This window comes from Elgaria multicarinata, chromosome 6 (genome assembly GCF_023053635.1).
Source record: "Elgaria multicarinata webbii isolate HBS135686 ecotype San Diego chromosome 6, rElgMul1.1.pri, whole genome shotgun sequence".
In the NCBI taxonomy this organism is placed as follows: domain Eukaryota; kingdom Metazoa; phylum Chordata; class Lepidosauria; order Squamata; family Anguidae; genus Elgaria; species Elgaria multicarinata.
This window is the reverse complement of record NC_086176.1, coordinates 103425647-103444861: the sequence shown is the minus strand read 5'-3', so window position 1 is coordinate 103444861 and position 19215 is coordinate 103425647. Positions and strand designations below refer to the sequence as shown.

Sequence of the window (19215 nt, the reverse complement as noted above, 5' to 3'; positions counted from 1 at the left end):
TAGTGTCTTCATCTTTTCCTTGCATGGATTTAAGTACTATTTACCTACCATAACCTGCATGGAACTATACGATTAAAAAAGAATAGGTCTCTGACCCCACCCCTTAGAGCTTACCATCTAGTGCTGGGGAAAACATTCCCTGCTTTATTCCCTCTGTGTACCAGGCTGCTGTTAAAGGCACAGGCTCAGAACTGAGGTTAAAAGTGCTGAGCTGGTTGTATAGCTGGGAAATGATTTCTATGAAAGGCAGGTGTAGTGATCCCAGTTCCTCAAAAGAACTTGCACTGATTGAGGTGAAGCCAGAGACACAGGAATTCCTGTTTTCACTCAATGTGCTCCTCTGGCCAACACAGTGATCCTACACAAACCATATGACTACTAGTTAGAAACAATTAAGTGGGCTTGTTTTCAAGTTCAGCTTTCACTGGCCCCAGCCAACATGGCCAACAGCATGTTGGAGGCCCAAACATCTGGAGGCCTGCAGCCTGGGGTAAGCTGGCTTAGATGAAAGGACTGACCCATGCTGATAACAGTTCTTTAGTTAGACCCAGCATCAGTAACTGAAACCCTTATGCAGCTGCTAAGATCCCAGAGCCCATTGCCACCAACGCCTGTGCTAGGAACCATCCTTTAAATTTCCCACAGTGCCCTGGAGCACCAGGGGAATTGTGGGAAATTGAAATGGCATCTCCCACCTGGCATAGACCTGTGTGTTCCTGCCCGTCATCTCAGGTCAACTTGCAGATACCTACCAAACATAGAAGGGAGCTGACACCAGCCTCAGCTATATTACTACACACAATAGTAGTAACCATAACAAACACTCTTAAAATGCACTAGGGAGTGGCCCTTGCCAATTAATCACACTTAGAATCCTGCCTCCTCGGTCAAGGCACAGTGGTCAACTTTCATTGGGCCGTGGTTAGGCCGCTAACCGTTTTGCAGCAAATGGTTAGTGAGCATGTTTAAACTGTGGCTATGTAGCCACCATGGTTAGGAACGGTTCACATGACACACTAAGCCATGTTTAGCTCAAAATGCTTAACTGCCATGGCTTAGTGTGTTGTCTCAATAGGGTCAAAACATCTTAAACAGTAAGTGGGCAATGACTTGAAAAGGAAGACAAATGGGCATAAGAAACCCCCTGCTGGATCAGTCAAAATATTCAGTCACAAGCTGAATATGAGCCAACAGTGTGATGCAGCTGCAAAAAAAGCAAATGCTATTTATTATTTATTATTATTATTTATTTATTTATATAGCGCCATCAATGTACATGGTGCTGTACAGAGTAAAACAATAAAATAGCAAAACCCTGCCGCATAGGCTTACATTCTAATTTTGGGCTGCATTAATAGATATAGCTTCAAAATCATGTGAGATACTGTTTCCCCTCTATTCAGCACTGGTTAGGCCTCATCTTGAGTACTGCGTCCAGTTCTGGGCACCACACTTCAAGAAGGATGCAGACAAGCTGGAGCGCGTTCAGAGGAGGGCAACGAGGATGATCAGGGGTCTGGAAACAAAGCCCTATAAGGAGAGACTGGAAGAACTGGGCATGTTTAGCCTGGAGAAGAGAAGACTGAAGGGAGACATGATAGCACTCTTCAAATACTTGAAAGGTTGTCACACAGAGGAGGGCCAAGATCTCTTCTCGGTCATCCCAGAATTCAGGACACAAAATAATGGGCTCAAGTTACAGGAAGCCAGATTCTAGCTGGACATCAGGAATAACTTCCTGACTGTTAAGAGCTGTATGACAATGGAACCAGTTACCTAGGGAGGTCGTGGCCTACCCCACGCTAGAGGCATTCAAGAGGCAGCTGGACAGCCATCTGTCAGGGATGCTTAAAGGTGGATTCCTGCATTGAGCAGGGGGTTGGACTCGATGGCCTTAGAGGCCCCTTCCAACTCTACTATTCTATGATTCTATAAAAGACCTAGCTGCTCTTCAGCAAGTGAGACTGAGAGACTCACTACTTCTGGCACCGGAGGCAACATAAATAACCATCATGACTAGTAGCCATTGATAGACAGGGGTGTGATACTATTAGTAGCTGTTCGAAAAGGCAATGTTGTCAAAAGGATGACGACGAACCCCCTTTCCTACACAAACGCGCTGTAAAATTACAGCCTGCATTCCTCATGACACAGGAATGTACCATGTGGAACACTGCAAACTTCCTTATCCCCCTATCTGGGGATTGTGGAAGCATAGGGGGCGGAGGAGGGTGGGTGTGATAGAAGTTATTCCTCACATTTGAACTGTATCCAAGGCTGAGGTAGACATGGATGGTTTGGAACTAATTGTTAAAAGAGGTTCGCTGGCTACGTTAGTCACACAGTACTTGCAATCAGCAAATTGCAAGTCAAGCACACTCAACCAGGTAGCATCCAGTGCCTGGGAGGTGTTGTGAGCAGTTCTGTGAACTCACTCTACCTGCGGCTCACATATCTGTGGGGGAGCTGGTTGGCAACTGGCAATCCCTGGACCAAACCCAACCCCTTCCCTAACAGCAGCCAAACCACAAGCGAAAGTAGATTGACATTAACAGTAACACCTAGCATTTATATAGCGCTCTGAACATTCATTATTATTTAAAGCGTTTATATACTGCTTTTCATTAACAAATTCCAGGGCAGTGTACAAAATTTGGTAAAAATAAATAAAATGGAAATAAAAATTCACAAGGCAAATAAGGAATCCCTCTAAAACTAAACCTTGAAATCAGCAAATGCTTCATTAAACAAATATGCTTTAACAGGACCCAAAACACCACTGGGGAATAGAGCTGCAATAGGGATGGGCCAGCCAGGCATTTAAAGCACTTGGCGCACATTATGCTCAGGAATGCGTACAACTCTGTAAGGTTGGTGGGGAGATTCAGGACAGATCAAAGGAAGGACTTCTTCACACAGCGCATAGTTAAGCTATGGACTTCACAACAAGATGTTGTGATGGCCACCAATTTGGATGGCTTTAAAAGGGTGTTGGGTAGTCAATGGCTACTAGTCCCGATGGCTATGTGCAACCTCCATTATCAGTGGCAGTATGGCTATATACACCATTTGCTGGGGAACATGGGCGGTAGGATGCTGCTGCACCTGTGTCCCGCTTGTGGGTCCCTGGCCGATGGCTGGTTGATCACTGTGTGAACGGAGTGCTGGACTAGTTGGACCCTTGGTCTGATTCAGCAGGGCTCTTATGATGTTCTTACCTGCACAGCACAGATGGGAGGCAGAGACTGAAGGACAGTCCATCTTGCCTCAGGTCCATGAAATGGAGGAAGGCATGAGGCGGGCAAAGCTGGGTCCTGGAACAAAATGCCTCAAGTAACCAAGGCCGCATAGGGTCGGGGTAGGGGAAGCAGTCATCCATCTCCACCCTCCACCCACTAACCAATGATAGTTCCCCAGCCCTGTTCTAAACTAGTTGCTGACCAAATGACTTTAGGATCAGCCTCCTAATTCTACCCCAAAGCATTCAACCTTCCCCTCCACTGCAACCCAAGAATGCTTATCCTTCAAAAACACACACAGAGAGAGACACACACAGAGCCCAACATTTTATTTATGAGTTAAGGAAATTTATAATCTTCTGCTTGCCAATGACAAAGAGGTACAAGCTTGCTGCCAACTGTGTCTCGTGCTTTCACCACGAGTTTGGTGATTTTTTTAAAAAACAACATTCTAATAGATCATTTGGGGTTTAATTGACAACATGAATTAAATCCAGATCAATTTGCATCCATAGAAATCCCACAAAAACCACAGTGGCTTTGACAGCTGGAAAACGATAAGCAGATCTATAAAGCAGCTCTGAAGAACAGCCTCATAGTCTCACTTGTTCAGAGAAGGAAGACCTCCGTGAAGAACAGGAACCTGGTTACATAGAAGAGAATCCTCACACAGAAGCACCAGTATTGTGTGGAACTGACAATTCCGACAATCTTTTACATTAATGGGACAATCCCCATTGGTGTACAAACTATGCATGTTACGGGTAAGTATCAAAGGTCTGATGAATATTACATACTAGTAATTTCTTAGAATCTTAAGACGAGGCCCTGAAAGAATTACAGAAAATGTTGATATTTACCAGCAAATCTCAGCATTAGCTAGTAATTTTCCAAATGCTCTCCTTGTTTCCATCATTCCCTGGAACAGGCCATTTACTATGATCCACGTGTAAACTGCCAGAAATAAGCCCTCAAAACAATTCCCCTCCTAAAATCTTGAGTTACCAATAAAATGCCAACATTTACCAAATTTGACAGCTTGCATGTTACGTGACAACTTGCTTGTAAATGAAGTGGAATTAGCCAAACTTCAGGCTGTCTCGTAAGGAAAGCCTGAATTTCTGGAGAGCTCCAGTTGCAAGGATGAAACACCCATTCCGATGAGGTACATACACACGCTGTCTGTGATCGGTGCATGTTTAATAGTGTATTTGCATGAACACCAATGGTCAGAAAAATAATCATGGAGAATGTGTACAGGTTGACAATAAACAGACCACATGCATAGTCCGTATGTAATGCTGGAACTGCACAAATAGACGCTGTTCACCCAAGTTGTGTCCACCATGAACCGGTCAATGTGCACATTCTCCATTATTGTTATTGACCAGGCAATGCACAGCATTCCCCACTGATGCTATTCAGTTACACATATTCCCTAGGGCTGTGCAGCGCCTTGGGCTGCCTTGCCACCTCGGAGCGGCCCTCGGCGGTCCCTTACCTGCTGCCTCTGCCGGCACTGCCATCTGCCGCCGCCCTTGCGTCTGCCACCGACGCATATGACCAGAAGTAGGCCGCTGCGGCCTACTTCCGGTCATATGCATCGGTGGCAGCAGAAGCTGCCAGACACAAGGACGGTGGCGGTCAGCAGGTAAGTGGGGAAAGGGAGCTTTTTCTGGGTGCCGGTTGCACAGCCGGCACCCAGAAAAGTCTGAGTCACCTCGGAGGGCCCGAATCTCGCCTTGGCTTTGGCACCGAGGCGGGTCGGGCAACCCCCGAAGCACCCCCAAGCCAAACTGGGGCTGCTTTGGGGGCTCTGAGCCAGCCTCTGATGCGGATCGGGGGGTGGGTGCACAGCCCTAGTATTCCCCACATCTTTAAGTGTGACGCACAATCATCAGTGTTATGTACACTCACCAGTTAATTCTTAGGTACTGCAACATATGCACGTGTAACGGTTTCATACGAAACAGTCACCCATAGAGCTTTCTTACAGAAGGCCTCGTCAACTGAAACTAGTTTCCACTGATAGTATCAGGGACAAGCATTTTGCACGGCTGAAGCATTTCCACAGGCCTCATTCAGATTGCCGAGGCACATCAAAATTCTGCTAGCTGACCCCGCAAATATGCAGGCTGTCGATGTCCTTCCAAAACAGCTTCGCCCCCAAACCAGAAGACGCAGTAATCTCTTTTCACACTACGCTTTCCCAGGACGAAAAACAACGCACGAGCTTCATACAAACATATGAAATCATACAAGATCAAAAATCTCCAAAAAGAAAACAAACGAAAACTATGTAAACGTCGTTTGGATAACTCCGTCGTCCAAGGAGTAGGATCCTGCTACACTAGTGCAGAATCAATTCTGCATTTGGGGAGCGGGAGCAGAAGCCCACAGAAAAGAAATCTTGAATGTTAAAAAAATATAGACATGCTATTTTTAAAAAATATATTAGATGTCAGTTGATCATCAAAACCCATTTGAAAAAGAAATCAGCAAGAGCAACAGGCTGGTCAATGTGTTAGCTACGGAGTTCCTGCCGCGTTTTGTTTTTTTAATCTCACAAAAGTAGTAGTATCCTGCTTGGAAGGACTGACATGAGTATTTTTATGACAAGTGCATATGAAGAGCTCTCTGCAAAGACATCAGTGTTGCAACCCTCAGACCAAAATCTTTGGAGTAGTCCTTCTACAACTGTGTCAAGCCACTCTGGAGGACGGACTCGATTCCTACAAGCCGAAATTCGCCCGCCACTTATTCAACATCACTGTTAAATCAGTGAAGCTGATAAAACTTCTGCTGGCGTATGCAGCTCACAGTGACCAATCTGCGTTGGCTGTTTTGCTAATTTTTTTTCAGCTCCTGGTGACTGGCTTGATGTTCTGGAGTGCTAAGAACCCCCTGAATGCCTATCAGTTTTATAGGAAGACAAGTATTCTCAGCAACCCAAAGAATGAAGCCCTAAAAATTTTACGTCCCTTCCAAATCAAAATCCCTCAATAGAAAAAAAGAAAGGAAAAACGGTTCCAAATTCATCCCTCTTTCATCATAGTGCAAAGCCCGCTCAGGACTCGCTTCACACAGGAGGCAAAACGTAGGCGAAGCGGGCCCACTAGGGGCAAACGAAAGCCGAGTTAATAAGCCCACTTTGCAGAATCCCTCAAAGTCACTCCGGTGAATGAACGGAGGCTCTCCCTCTGCAATGGTGCCCTCTCACAGCTCTTGACTAGTAAAGAAAGATTTTGTCTTTCGGCAGGTGGGATTCACACACAGAGGACAACTGAGGGTTAACTGCTTAGAGCAGATCTCATTCGACTGGAGATGCGAGTGGACTAAGTCTGCCAAAGCCTGAAAAGGTAAAATTAAAAAGAAAAACAATATTAGGCTCTCAATATGAAGCTTCCAAGATTGTAAGTTACTAAGTGATTCTATCTCTTTTACAGAGCACCTGAGAAATATCATTATTTCAGGCTGTTGTTGTTGTTTTAATGAATTTTTATAAGGAGTAGAAGATTGAACCGAATGGAGTGGAAATCCGTGAGTCTTACAAAGAAACTCACGCAGGCCTGCATTTCCCAAAGTAGGCTACCGCCCACAAAAGCTTTCGCCTGAATAAAATTGTTAGTCTTTAAGGTGCCACAAGTTTCTTTCGGGTTTTGCTTTGTTTTGTTTAACACCAGGAGTATTAAGAAGGTTCTAGTTCACATGGAGTTTTCATTATGCGTTGCAAAAGAATATTGAATATTTTAGTCCTATATTAAACTATTTATGCCCTTGGCTTTCCATCACATAAAGCAGAGGTGTGCAACTCCAGATGTTTTGGACTACGACTCCCATCAGCAGTCGCCAGCCTGTGGGAAGGAATGCTGGGAGTTGTCGGTCAAAACTTGGACCACAAATTGCTCACATCTGCCATAAAAAGATCTCCGAAAGATTAAAACAATACAAATCATTTTTTTAAAAAAAACCAACCCAGACACAGTAGCAATTAACAAGCCAACCACCTAAATAGCACCATTTTAACTTGTTGCTGGAAGGCAGCTAGAGAACAGATAACACCACAAAGAAGGCCCTGTTGCCCACCCCTGAGCTAGGGACACAAAGCAGGTGTTGTTTTTTAAAAAAAACACTCTTATAATGCTTCTCCTAAGGCTTAATTAGCATCAAGCTAAAATATGCTGGTGGCTTTAGTATATGCTTGGTTCAGAAGCTGCAGCTAGTGCAGAATGCAGCAGCTAGGGTGCTCACTGGGACACCCAGCTTTGCTCACACACCTGTGTTAAAAGAACTGCACTTGGTGCCTATTAGCTACCGAGCCACGTACAAGGTTATGTTATTGCCACGTAAAGCCCTAAACAACTTGAGACCAGGGCACCTAGTGGACCACCTTCCCTTGTACATACCCAGGCAACCTTTAAGATCAGCAAAGGAGGCCTGGCTGGTTGTTCCAAAACTAACGGGATGTCACCATGAAGTACCCAGACGGCGGGGCCTTCTCAGTAGCGGCACCCATTTCGGAAGGCAGAAAATGGGGCATCGTTTAAACGCCTCCTGAAGACACACTTGTTCAACCAGGCTTTCCCTGGGCTGTAAGTAAACTGCTCCATTTTACTAATCCTTTCAGTGCAGTTGGAAGTGTTTTTATTAGGGGTGTGCACGGACCCCCCGCTCCGCCCCGCGGGCCAATCCGAAAATTTCAGATCGGCCCGCTCCGCGCCGCTCCGCCCATACTCCGCTCCTCTTCGCCGCGGAGCTCCGCAGTGGAGGGGAGTGGCGCCAGGTAAGGCCGGGATAGGAGGGCAGGAGGTTTATCGGGCCCTGCCGCCATCGCCGCCCGTGCGGCGACGGCGGCAGAGCCCGGTAAGGGACCAAGGGAGAGGGGGGCCTTACCTGCCTCCGTCCGCGGTCCGTCGGCGTCTTCAATTGAGCCCGCGGTTCAACCAGGAAGTCTGGGCCGCGGCCCAGACTTCCTGGTTGAACCGCGGGCTCAATTGAAGACGCCGACGGACCGCGGACGGAGGCAGGTAAGGGAGAGGAGGGCGGGGGGGGTTACCGGGCCCTGCCTCTGTCGCCGCATGGGCGACAGCGACAGCGGCAGGGCCCGATAAACCCCACTTACCTTTCCGGCGGAGCTCCGGATCGAGGCGAAGGATCCGCCTTCACCTCGATCCTCTTCGCCACGCTCCGCCGGCCCCCCAATCCTCTTCGCCTCCGCCTTAAGGGCAGGCGAAGCCCCCCGCTCCGCTTCTAAGTCGCCGGTCCGATTAGAAGCGGAGCACATCCCTAGTTTTTATGCTGTGTTTTAATATTGTGTTTTTAACGTTGTGAACCGCTGAGAGATTCTATTGTATTCAGCGGAATATAAATGTTACAAATAAATAAATAATTTTGGCCCTGCCCCTTTTGCCTCTGGTCCCACCCACCACTGGAATGCGGCCCCCAAGACTTTCTCCAAAATGGAATTCCATTCTGCACCCCTGGTGAGCGCTCAGCAGCCCTACCCCCGGCTGCGTCCCAAAATAGCACACTTTCCCCAGGGGGATTGTGCATTTTCAGGAGCCTCCCATCTTTAGCCTTGTGAATGGTGGCCTTTAAGGGGGAAAGAAAAATGTGCAATTTATGGAGGCTCCTGAAAATGCCCACTCCCCACCCCCGTTGCATCAATGGCAGCCGCCATTGGCATAGGAAGGAGGAAGTGCACGATTTTAGGGTGTACACAGGCGGCTGCCTCACGAGCACTCGGGGGAGGGGGGGCGTCTGTGCTAACAATTTTGTATATTTTTAATGTCTACTGTTTTTAGCTTTTGTGAACCACCCAGAGAGCTTCGGCTGTGAGGCGGTATATAAATGTAAATAAATAAATAAATAAATAAGAGGAGAGTCAGGCTGGGTCAAGGGGGAGGCACCGGTCTCCCAGTCCCAGTCGGGCACTTGTGACAACCCAGGAAAATGGAGAGAAAGGAGACCATCAGTACTGGGCAACCTGGTGAACCTGAAATTTCTCTCAAGGAGTACAATTACCTTGGCAAACAACGGATTGTCATTCAGGGATTCTGCTCTTCTGATGTTTTCGACCCCACACTGGAAAAGGAGAGAGAGGAAGTAATGGTTAAGACATTACTATCACTTGACTTGGCTTCGGCTAGGCCTTACATGAAACATTTATCTGTGTTTCAAACACAATGCAGAGAGCAATAGCAATGGAGGAGTTTAGAATTGAGCTCAAATCCGTCGAGCACGTTTGCCTGGGCCCGTGAAGGCCGGACATGGGGTATCCACTGCCCTCGCAGGCTCAGGTGTATTTTCGCCCCAAAGCTATTCAGAATTGAACTTATCTAGCCTGAAGGGTGGAAGCCTATATTTTTGTACGTTCCAATTTTTTTTAGGAATGTTTAGTAATAATAACATAAATAAGACTGTGAACTCTAATTTGTGGGACAGTAGATAATATTAACTACGAGGAAATCTCTACACAAAATCAGTACACACGGATTTTAGGACTTATTAGAAGCTCGCTGGGCTTGTGTACTTGACAGTTGAATAACCTATTCAGTACTGAATGGGAGAACTTGGTAATTAGAATGGTAATTAGAATGAGATCTCTACTTTTTAAGCTATTAGGACTAGAAGTCTAAGAACAAGAAATGTTTAGGGAATACTATTTCCTGTTCAACTATTAAGTTCTAAGAATCTTTAGCAATGCTCTGTTTAACTACAAGTAATGTTTTGTTTTGTTTTATGTGAGCTATATTTTGAAGCAATGTTATAAGTATATTGATTGATTAAAAACATTCAAAGTATAAAACAACAGTATAAAACCATAATATAAAATACAATATAAAAGCTCAACCAGATAAAAACAGCAGCAATGCAAAATCACAAATCCAAAACACCAAGTTAAAATTTATTTATAGACTGTTAAAATGCTGGGAGAATAAAAAGGTCTTCACCTGGCATCTAAAAGCATATAATGTAGGTGCCAAGCGAACCTCCTTAGGCAGCTCATTCCACAGTCGGGGTGCCACAGCAGAGAAGGCCCCCCTCCTGGTAGCCACCTGCCTCACTTCCTTTGTCAGGGGCTCGCGGAGAAGGACCCCTGAGGATGACCTTAGGGTCCGGGCAGGTACATATGGGAGGAGGCGTTCCTTCAGATAACCTGGCCCCAAGCCGTTTAGGGCTTTAAATGTTAATACCAGCACTTTGAATCAGGCCCGGACCTGGATTGGCAGCCAATGAAGCTGGAAAAGGACTGGCGTAATGTGGTCTTGTCGACCAGTCCCTGTTAGTAACCATGCTGCCCTGTTTTGTACCAGTTGAAGTTTCCGGACCGTTTTCAAAGGCAGCCCCACGTATAACGTGGAATCAGCTACCTAGGGAGGTTGTGGGCTCTCCCACACTAGAGGCATTCAAGAGGCAGCTGGACAACCATCTGTCAGGGATGCTTTAGGTGGATTCCTGCATTGAGCAGGGGGTTGGACTCGATGACCTTGTAGGCCCCTTCCAACTCTGCTATTCTATGATTCTATGATTCTATGATAACGCATTGCAGTAATCCAAACGAGAGGTTATCAGAGCATGGATAAGTGTAGCTAAGCTATCTCTGTCCAGATAAGGGCGCAGCTGGTATATCAGCCTAAGCTGATATACCAGCTTAGTATTGAATATTTCCAATTCAATAAACTAATAGATCAAAAAAGATTTTCCCCTTACTCTTTCTTGTTAATACAAACCCAAACTTGAATCTACCTGGAACAATTTTTGGTGTATGATTTGTTTGAAGTGCATTGAAGAGTTACGTGTACAGTCAAACACTTCCTAAGTACTGAACAATAGTTTGAAAAAGCAAAGGAAAAATCCGTAACAGTGGTTCCTCTCTGCAAATTACATAGACCAAGCCACATGGTTCCTTTTGGCAGAAACTTTACTAGATTGCCATGGCCTGCACCAGGAAAAATTGTAGAATCATAGAATAGTAGAGTTGGAAGGGTCCTATAAGGCCATCAAGTCCAACCCCCTGCTCAATGCAGAAATCCACCTTAAAGCATTCCTGACAGATGGTTGTCCAGCTGCTTGAGTCCCTGTCCCAAATCATATTAGCACCAACTGTTTGTCCAAAATGTATACACACCAATTTTTGCAAATATAGTTTTCTACAACCTATATAGTTACCTACAACCTACTCTAGATATTTACTGGCCACATCCAACCAACACTTCATCCATGGAAGGACGATTTCTGTGGGTTGCCATCTCTACCATCTGGAGGGAAGAGCCTGGAACCTGGACTGTGTCATCAAATGCCAGGGGCCAAAAGAGACTATCACACACAAACACCCTTTTACCTTTAATATAGCATATCTTTGTGCTCGCTTTTAAGCGCTTAAGGATACTTCTACATGAGGTTTTACTAAGGCTTCCGCTTCTGGATTCTTTGCAGGATTAAGATCGGCTCCTTTACACGTGCTTTTTTCTGGGGGATTTCTTTCTCCGCCTTTCTATATGTTTCATTATACAACCACTAGATGGAGCTGTGGTATAACAAAACTGCAGTGACACAGAGGGTTTCATGGCACTATTCAGTATATTATAGACTATCCTCATTAGGATAAAAAAACACACAATAAAGCCTGCAGAGCACAGAAGAGGCCCTGGAGGATAATGGCATTGTCTAAAGAACTCACGAACTACCCTGAGTGAGCAATCATGAGCGCACAATAAAAGCCTTGTGTAGAAAGGCTCTAAGGGACTTTGGGAGGCAGTCTTGGATGAAAAGCAGGCTATGAATATAGTAAATATACAACCTGGTCCTCAAAATGTTTACTCAGGACCAAAACAGACTTTATTTTAAAGACTTCCCCCCCCCCGCAAAAAAAAAGACACATACGCATTTTTACTCTAGTGTAGGTATAGGAGCTCGAGAACCACGTAGGGGGTTTGAACCCCTTCCCCTCCCTGCTATGGGCATGATCCATATTAGGCTTCCTGCACCTACTCCATAGTGAAACTGAGAGAGAAAAATATAGCTGTGACTTTAAAGTAATGGGCCTGTTCAGACAACACATGGCTTGGGACTGTAATACCTGATGGAACGCTTCTCCCGACATGAACCTACCCATACACTGCGTTCAACATCTAAGGTCCTCTTCCAAGTGCCTACTCCGAGGGAAGCTCAGAGGATGGCAACAAGGGAGAGGCCCTTCTTGGTGGTGGCCTCCCGATTGTGGAATGATCTTCCTGATGAGGCTTACCTGGCGCCAACAGTTATCTTTCAGGCGGCAGGTTAAGACTTCTCTCTTCTCCCAGGCATTTAACAGCATTTAACAACGCTAAGTTTCTTTTCTAACGGACCCCAGAACTGTTGTTTTTAAATGGATACTGTTGTTTTTATATTGTTGTTTCTATATTTCTGATGATTTTTAAATTTTGTATACTTTTTTTAATGTTTACTGTTTTTAACTTTTGTAAACCGCCCAGAGAGCTTCGGCTATGGGGCGGTATATAAATGTAATAAATAAATAAATAATAAATAAACAAACATGCTAAGCCATGGCTAGGGCGCTAACCCTTTTGCAGCAAGTGGTGAGCGAGTGTGTTTAAACCATGGTTATATAGCTACCATGGTTAGGAATGGTTCACACGACAACTAACCCACAGTGTGTAGCTCAAAATGCTTAATCGCCATGGCTTAGAATGTCATCTGAACAGGGTCAATGTCTGTTTTGAGCCCCAGAAACAAATATAATCAAGTTCAATGGGGCTAGCTTCTTATGTAGCCTTCCCCAACCATGTGGCCTCCAGTTGTGTTAGACAGGCCACGCTGGCTATGGATGATAGGAGCTGTAGTCCAACACATCTGAAGGCCCCAGTTTGAGGAAGGCCATGACTTCAGGCTCCAACTTTGCCACCCCCTGCTCAGAATGCTACCGGAGAGAAACAGTGATTGGTTTTACCTCATGGGCCAAGACCTGCGCATATTCAATGTCCAGTTCATAGAGCGTTTCAATGTGGTCACTGGTAAACGCAATTGGAACCAACAAAATGTTTTTCTTTCCTCTTTGGCACAGCCCTTTGATAGTCTCGTCCGTCTGCGGACCCAACCAGGCCATAGGGCCGACCTAGAACAAAGAGGGAATGAGAAAGAGAAAACATCACCACACGCAACTTCAGTGGAGGCCAGTAGCTCCCATGTCAGTGGGGCAGTGAATCCGCTTCGGGTTTCAGTCCGAACTCTAAAGGAGCTATCCAAGGTGCCTTTAGAGTTCGAACTGAAACCCGGAGCAGATTCACCGTCCCACTGACATGGGAGCCAACAGCACCTTGGATAGCTCCTTTAGAGTTGTGACTGAAACCCGGAGTGGATCCACTGCCTCACTGACACTGGAGCAACCAGACTTCACTGCCCAACTTCGCTGCTATGTCTACAGTGCCATCAACATGTTATTTTATAGAAAAAAGGAAGGATGGACAAGGAGGAAATACATGTAGGTTAGGAAGGAAAAGGTAATAAGTACAATCTTCTGCACCAGCCATGAACGAAGACAGCCACAGAGCACAGCTTCATGATGATAATAGCAGGTTGTACGTTTGAAAGCTCCCACACATCAGGAACTCTCATCATGCAGAAAGCTAACACATTAGGGACAAAAGTCTACTACATTTATCAAGGCACAGTAATTTTGTACTACGACAGCATACAAACATTCTTTTTTCCTACTTGCACCAGGCAGTGGCATAGTCCCAGGAGAACTGTACTATATGGTTTTCCTGAAAATACGAATTGATGCTTAAAATTCAAGACAACTGGGCAGGCACCATTTCACTTGTGCACGCGGTACAGCATCAAGCACATGCTTCTTAACAGTTGCAGATGCAGTCTTAGGTAGGCATGGATTGAGGGAATGCAATGATGAAAAACAGAACAGGTTCAGAAAGTTGTAGGAAGGGGCTGTGAAAGTTCCCTCTGATCACATACCTTGGACTGCCATACAAGCCGATATGGATTGGAATAGTTGACTTTCTCCATTACCCTCTGAACAGTAGCTCCGACCTCTTGTGGATATGGATCGCCACGATTAACTACCTGTGGCACCAAAAAAAGGGACAAGCAGCTACTAACTTTGGATCTTAAACCAAGACTACTTTGGGATTAAAGTAAACACCATCAAACGATTCCTACTCCATGGCACATCTACAATTAGGCCAAATTTGCAATAGCACATGCACACCAAAGGCTTACCTTGACTTGTTTTATTTAGGGTGCAATCCTATGTTTATACAGAAAAAGTCCTTCAATTCTCAGCATTCCCTAGCCAGCATAGGATTGCACCAGTATTTAAATATTATTATTATTATTATTATTATTATTATTATTATTATTATTATTATTAAAAATACAACTCACTAAATTACCATATATAAAATATAAATATAACATATGACAAATATAAAATAAAACTAAAATAGCAGCATAAAACATTTAAAACAACAGCAACAGTAAACACAAAGTCTATTTATAGAATAAAGACTGGCCTCCATTCGTTGAAAAGCGGAGAGGCGCATCCAGGTCTTCAAGAACTATTTAAAACAGTGTGGGAGTGAGCCACACACCCATCCATATGAACAAAAATGGCATCTTTCTTCATAACCAGTCACTTCCAAAACAGCACGAGCTTGGCTAGCTGCTGCAAGACACAGAACTGTGGACTAGACGGATCTTGAACTGATCTAGCAAGCCAATCAATTATGCTCCTATTTCTCATGTAGGAAGTATAGGTCTTTTTCTTCCAGTGGGATAGCAGTGATATCATGGGCTAAATACAGCCTTAAAAAGAAGCCCAGAAGAGTCACTGGCTTGCATAAATTTTTGCCAGCCTGGTAAGCCTCATTTTCTACTAGCCTTCTAGAAGTCTAGTAAGAAAAAAAAAGGGGGGGTGGACTGGCAGAGAAGAGATGGACTTATCCATTCATCCTCTACCAGGCTGCTTGAGTTCCATGGTTGCTGCAAAGGATGGGTTCAAGTTACAGGAAGCCAGATTCCGGCTGGACATCAGGAAACACTTCCTGACTGTTAGAGCAGTACGACAATGGAACCACTTACCTAGGGAGGTTGTGGGCTCTCCCACCCTAGAGGCATTCAAGAGGCAGTTGTCAGGGATGCTTTAGGGTGGATTCCTGCATTGAGCAGGAGGTTGGACTTGATGGCATTATAGGCCCCTTCCAACTCTACTATTCTATGATTCCTTCACAGCTAGCACAGAAATCAAGCAGATTTGCAGAGGTCAGCTAGAGAGATTTATCCCTTCTGCACCAGCCTGCTTATTCACCTGTATGGCTTTCTTTGTCCTCCTGTTCCTCACCCAACCTGCTTTTTGTAACATCTCGCCTGATGAAGAGACCTGGAGATCTCCAAAGCTTGCACATTTTTGAGACTTCTGAGTTGGCCAGATAAAGGTATCACCCCGATATGGATTTTGGCCTTCATTTTTCTGTTTGTGCTTATAGCCAACATGGCTACCGTTGTTTTTCAGAAGTATTGGAACTTCTTTTGCTGCTGAGAACCACTAGATGGCACCAAATCTCCACTAATCCCGAAATCTCTGTGTTTTAACAGGAGGAGGAGGGGGAGAAGAAAAAAAAAAGGGGGGGGGGACCCAAGGTTTCTGAAATTCGAAAGCATTTTGGCAAATAGAGCGAAAACAGCTCACAAGTTCTACTTGAACTGCTCTCAGACAAACTATTTTGTTAAAAAACCCCACACACACCACATATTGGAATTATTATTTACGGGTTATTTTAAAACAGAAAGAGTATCCAACGTTACATTATAACACTTGAATTCTCTAGGGCAGGGTGCAGAAACTCAAGGCCATGGGTCTAATCCAGTCCTCATGGGGGTCCCAGTCTGGCACTCCAGGGTTCCCCAGAAGGCCCATGACCCTTCCCAATCCCCGCCCCATGAACAGCAATGGGTGGTTTCCTTGCTTTTGCACATTTTTTGACTCATTCTAAAATGTTGAAATGCCTCCTCTAAAGCTTAGTGGCCGACAATAAGAACCTATTAAGCTAAAATATGCCTTCGGCCCCGCTCCTCACAGGAAACTGGCCCCCGAGACCTCCCTGAAAACTGAATTCTGCCCTTGGGCCGAAAAAAGTTTTAACACCTCTGGTCTAGGGGCTAAAATTCCTGTAATGTTCTTTTGTGGGCACATGTTGAGCGGAATGTGGAGTGGCGCCTCATGTGTAAGGCCAAGCTGGGCCTGTCACTCCATGCTGTTTTTGACACAGGTGAGCCGCTATGCCGGGTGTTGCTCCCTTAGAGTCAAGCAGTTTACCTCAGGTAAAGGCCTTTCTGGTCCTAATGACTAGATTGTGCTGGGCTTGAGGTGACTCGCTAGGCCGTGATGCTGCGTGCCAGCACCGTGGCGAACCAGAGGGTTCTGCTGGGCTCATATCAGGAGCCACTTTGTACATGCTCAATGGCCGGTGGGGGGGGGAGGAAGAGGAGCAAGATTTCAGCCTAGGAGATTGCCCATGGGGCTTTGGCTTATGGCTTTTTACACACTAGTCCTCTGCATTCTTTGCTCCTTAACTCTAACCTATTTCTGCAATCATATCTCTAACCATAGTGGAAGCTTGGCTTAGGCAAATACAAACTTTGGTTACTTTGCCACTGCCCCTGATCCACCTCTATTCCAGTCCTTATCAACCCAGAAGGAGGCTGTAATGGAAGGTTATATTGTTGTGCCTAATAGGGCAAACCGGGGAATGAATCGAGCCCAAGCTATATTCCATTACACACACACACAAACACACACACACACCGGAGGGGGGTTAGGTAGGGGGACACCTCTATAAAGAAAGGATTTCAGAAATGGATTGCCATTACTCACAGACATTGGCAGAGAGTGAGCAGAGAAAAGTATTACGACATCTTTTCTCTTATCAGGCGGAAATAGTTCTAGTTCCTTCTGTATGTGGTCTGCAAAGCACTGAAAGGAAAGATTAAGAAAACGGAGTTAAATACCATCTTCCACAATAATGACACTAACGTTCAAACACAGCCAGGAATTTGAAATCCTATTTTAATATATACAAAGAAAAGAGATCTTTGCCTAGACTGACTAGCAGTAGCAGCACATGTTCTATTACGGAGCTACAGCTCTTCCTATGGCTGCCTGAAACTCTGGACTCTCTTGCTCCAATCCTGGCTAAGCCACCTCTGTGATGCTACTTCATTCACTCATTCACCTGTTTTCATGTGCTTTGATTATCAATTGTGAACTGAAATTCAAATGGAATTTAGAATCCAGGGTTTGGTTCTACCAGTGGTATTTACAGGTAGTGGGGGCAGCTCCTCTCCTCACGTACATTCTTCCATTCCGTTATCGCATCGTGCGAAGACACAACTTGATGTTGAGTGGAGAATTCAGCATTCTTCAGATCTCAGATTTCATTGCACAAAATCGAAACCCCAAGTTTCTAGCCCTTGTGAAGGCAAAGATCAGTTTGAAAGAATACAGGCAATGCTTGGTGAAAACTCAAGAGGCTGAGGGGGTGGGCGGAGCTTGATTTTGGGTGCTGAGTGGGTAGGTTTCATCACTGGACACAAGCAAATATGGGTGAGCTGTAACGAAGATAGTTCACGTAATTCGTCATTTCCTGCTGCAGGTGTGGGTTGAGGGTTTTGATTCCAAAGATGCTGAGGACAACTCAGCTCATACTGTAGAGAGTGTCTTCAGATACTGATCTGCTTCACAATAAATATCTTGGGGAACAGCCAGTGCAAGGACATAACTCAGGCGTGTGCAATTTAAGCGAGAAAACAAATGACTTGCCATTTCAGGGTACTGTTTCTCTCCTTAAGGAAGTAAGACAAGTTCCTTTAAAGCAGCCTTTGCCAAATTCAAGCCCCCAAATGTTGGATTACAACTCTCAGCCTAATCCTCAAACAGCATGGCCAAAGGGATGATGGGAGTTGCAGTCCAACATGTAAGCCTATGCGGCAGGGTCTTGCTATTTACTGTTTTACTCTGTACAGCACCATGTACATTGATGGTGCTATATAAATAAATCATCATCATCATCATCATCATCATCATCTGGGGAGCCACAGCGCTAGAGCACATGATGCCGCTTTGCGCCCCCCGATTCCCCCCAAACCCCACTGCATCGCTGCTGCAGAGCAGCACCGATACGTTTAAATGGCTGGACAAAGTGTGGACTATCCAGAGTGGAAAAATCACAGCACTGCAGTTGGATGGTGGTAGTGGGCAGCAGATATCAAGGGGAACCAAAAACTGTGAAAACCTTTCGGGGGGTTGTTCTCTGCAAATTCTGCGCAACTGCGCTGTTACAGATGATTGAATTGATGTGTTAAGACATCACAACTGCCCTTACTTTTGTTCCCCAGACTGTAATACAGCCATGGTGGCCGTTGCCACGACACAGGCTCTGAACACCAGACCCGGCCAAGGCTACTCCCTGCTCAAGCTAAGCACCACCGCTTGATACGCCTGAGGCAAGGGATAAAAACCACCTTCCTCCAAACTATGTGGAGAAAGGGGTTTAAAATGGAGAATGGATTTTAATATATATAATAATGCGCAGTGAGTTATATCTGCTTAGGTGAATGATTGTCAGAGTGGGTGTTAAATGTGTAAACTTAAGATGATAAATGCCAAACAGACACGTGGGACTTTTGTGGTAGTTTAAAAACAAAACAATCAAAATTTATTTTTAAAAGTTCATAAGCTTTGTTTCAAATAACAACATTCAAAAACCTTTTTGAAACCTTTCATACAATCCTGTCATTCATTCACATACGCGCTTTCCTTTTTCTCACACAATCACTCTTGAACTTTCTTTATTCTCAGTATTAATATACATCCACTACGTGCACACCACACTCTAAAGACACCACTCACTACACTGACCCTCCAATTTCCCAGAACTTAAGTACCATAAATACAGAGAGC

General features: G+C 45.1%; 1 protein-coding gene across 1 annotated transcript in view; it reads right to left on the bottom strand.

The window, feature by feature from the left end:
• Positions 1 to 3553: 3553 nt before the first annotated feature.
• The window catches only part of FECH (ferrochelatase), a 31455-nt gene continuing 15793 nt past the window's right edge, over positions 3554 to 19215 (bottom strand). Inside the window, exons 7-11 of the mRNA XM_063128213.1 lie at positions 17131 to 17229; positions 14214 to 14321; positions 13192 to 13356; positions 9264 to 9323; positions 3554 to 6590 (exon numbers count right to left, since the gene is read on the bottom strand). Of these exons, the coding sequence (XP_062984283.1) occupies positions 6456 to 6590; positions 9264 to 9323; positions 13192 to 13356; positions 14214 to 14321; positions 17131 to 17229 (567 nt within the window). The 3' untranslated portion in view covers positions 3554 to 6455. The remainder of the gene's footprint in view (positions 6591 to 9263; positions 9324 to 13191; positions 13357 to 14213; positions 14322 to 17130; positions 17230 to 19215) is intronic.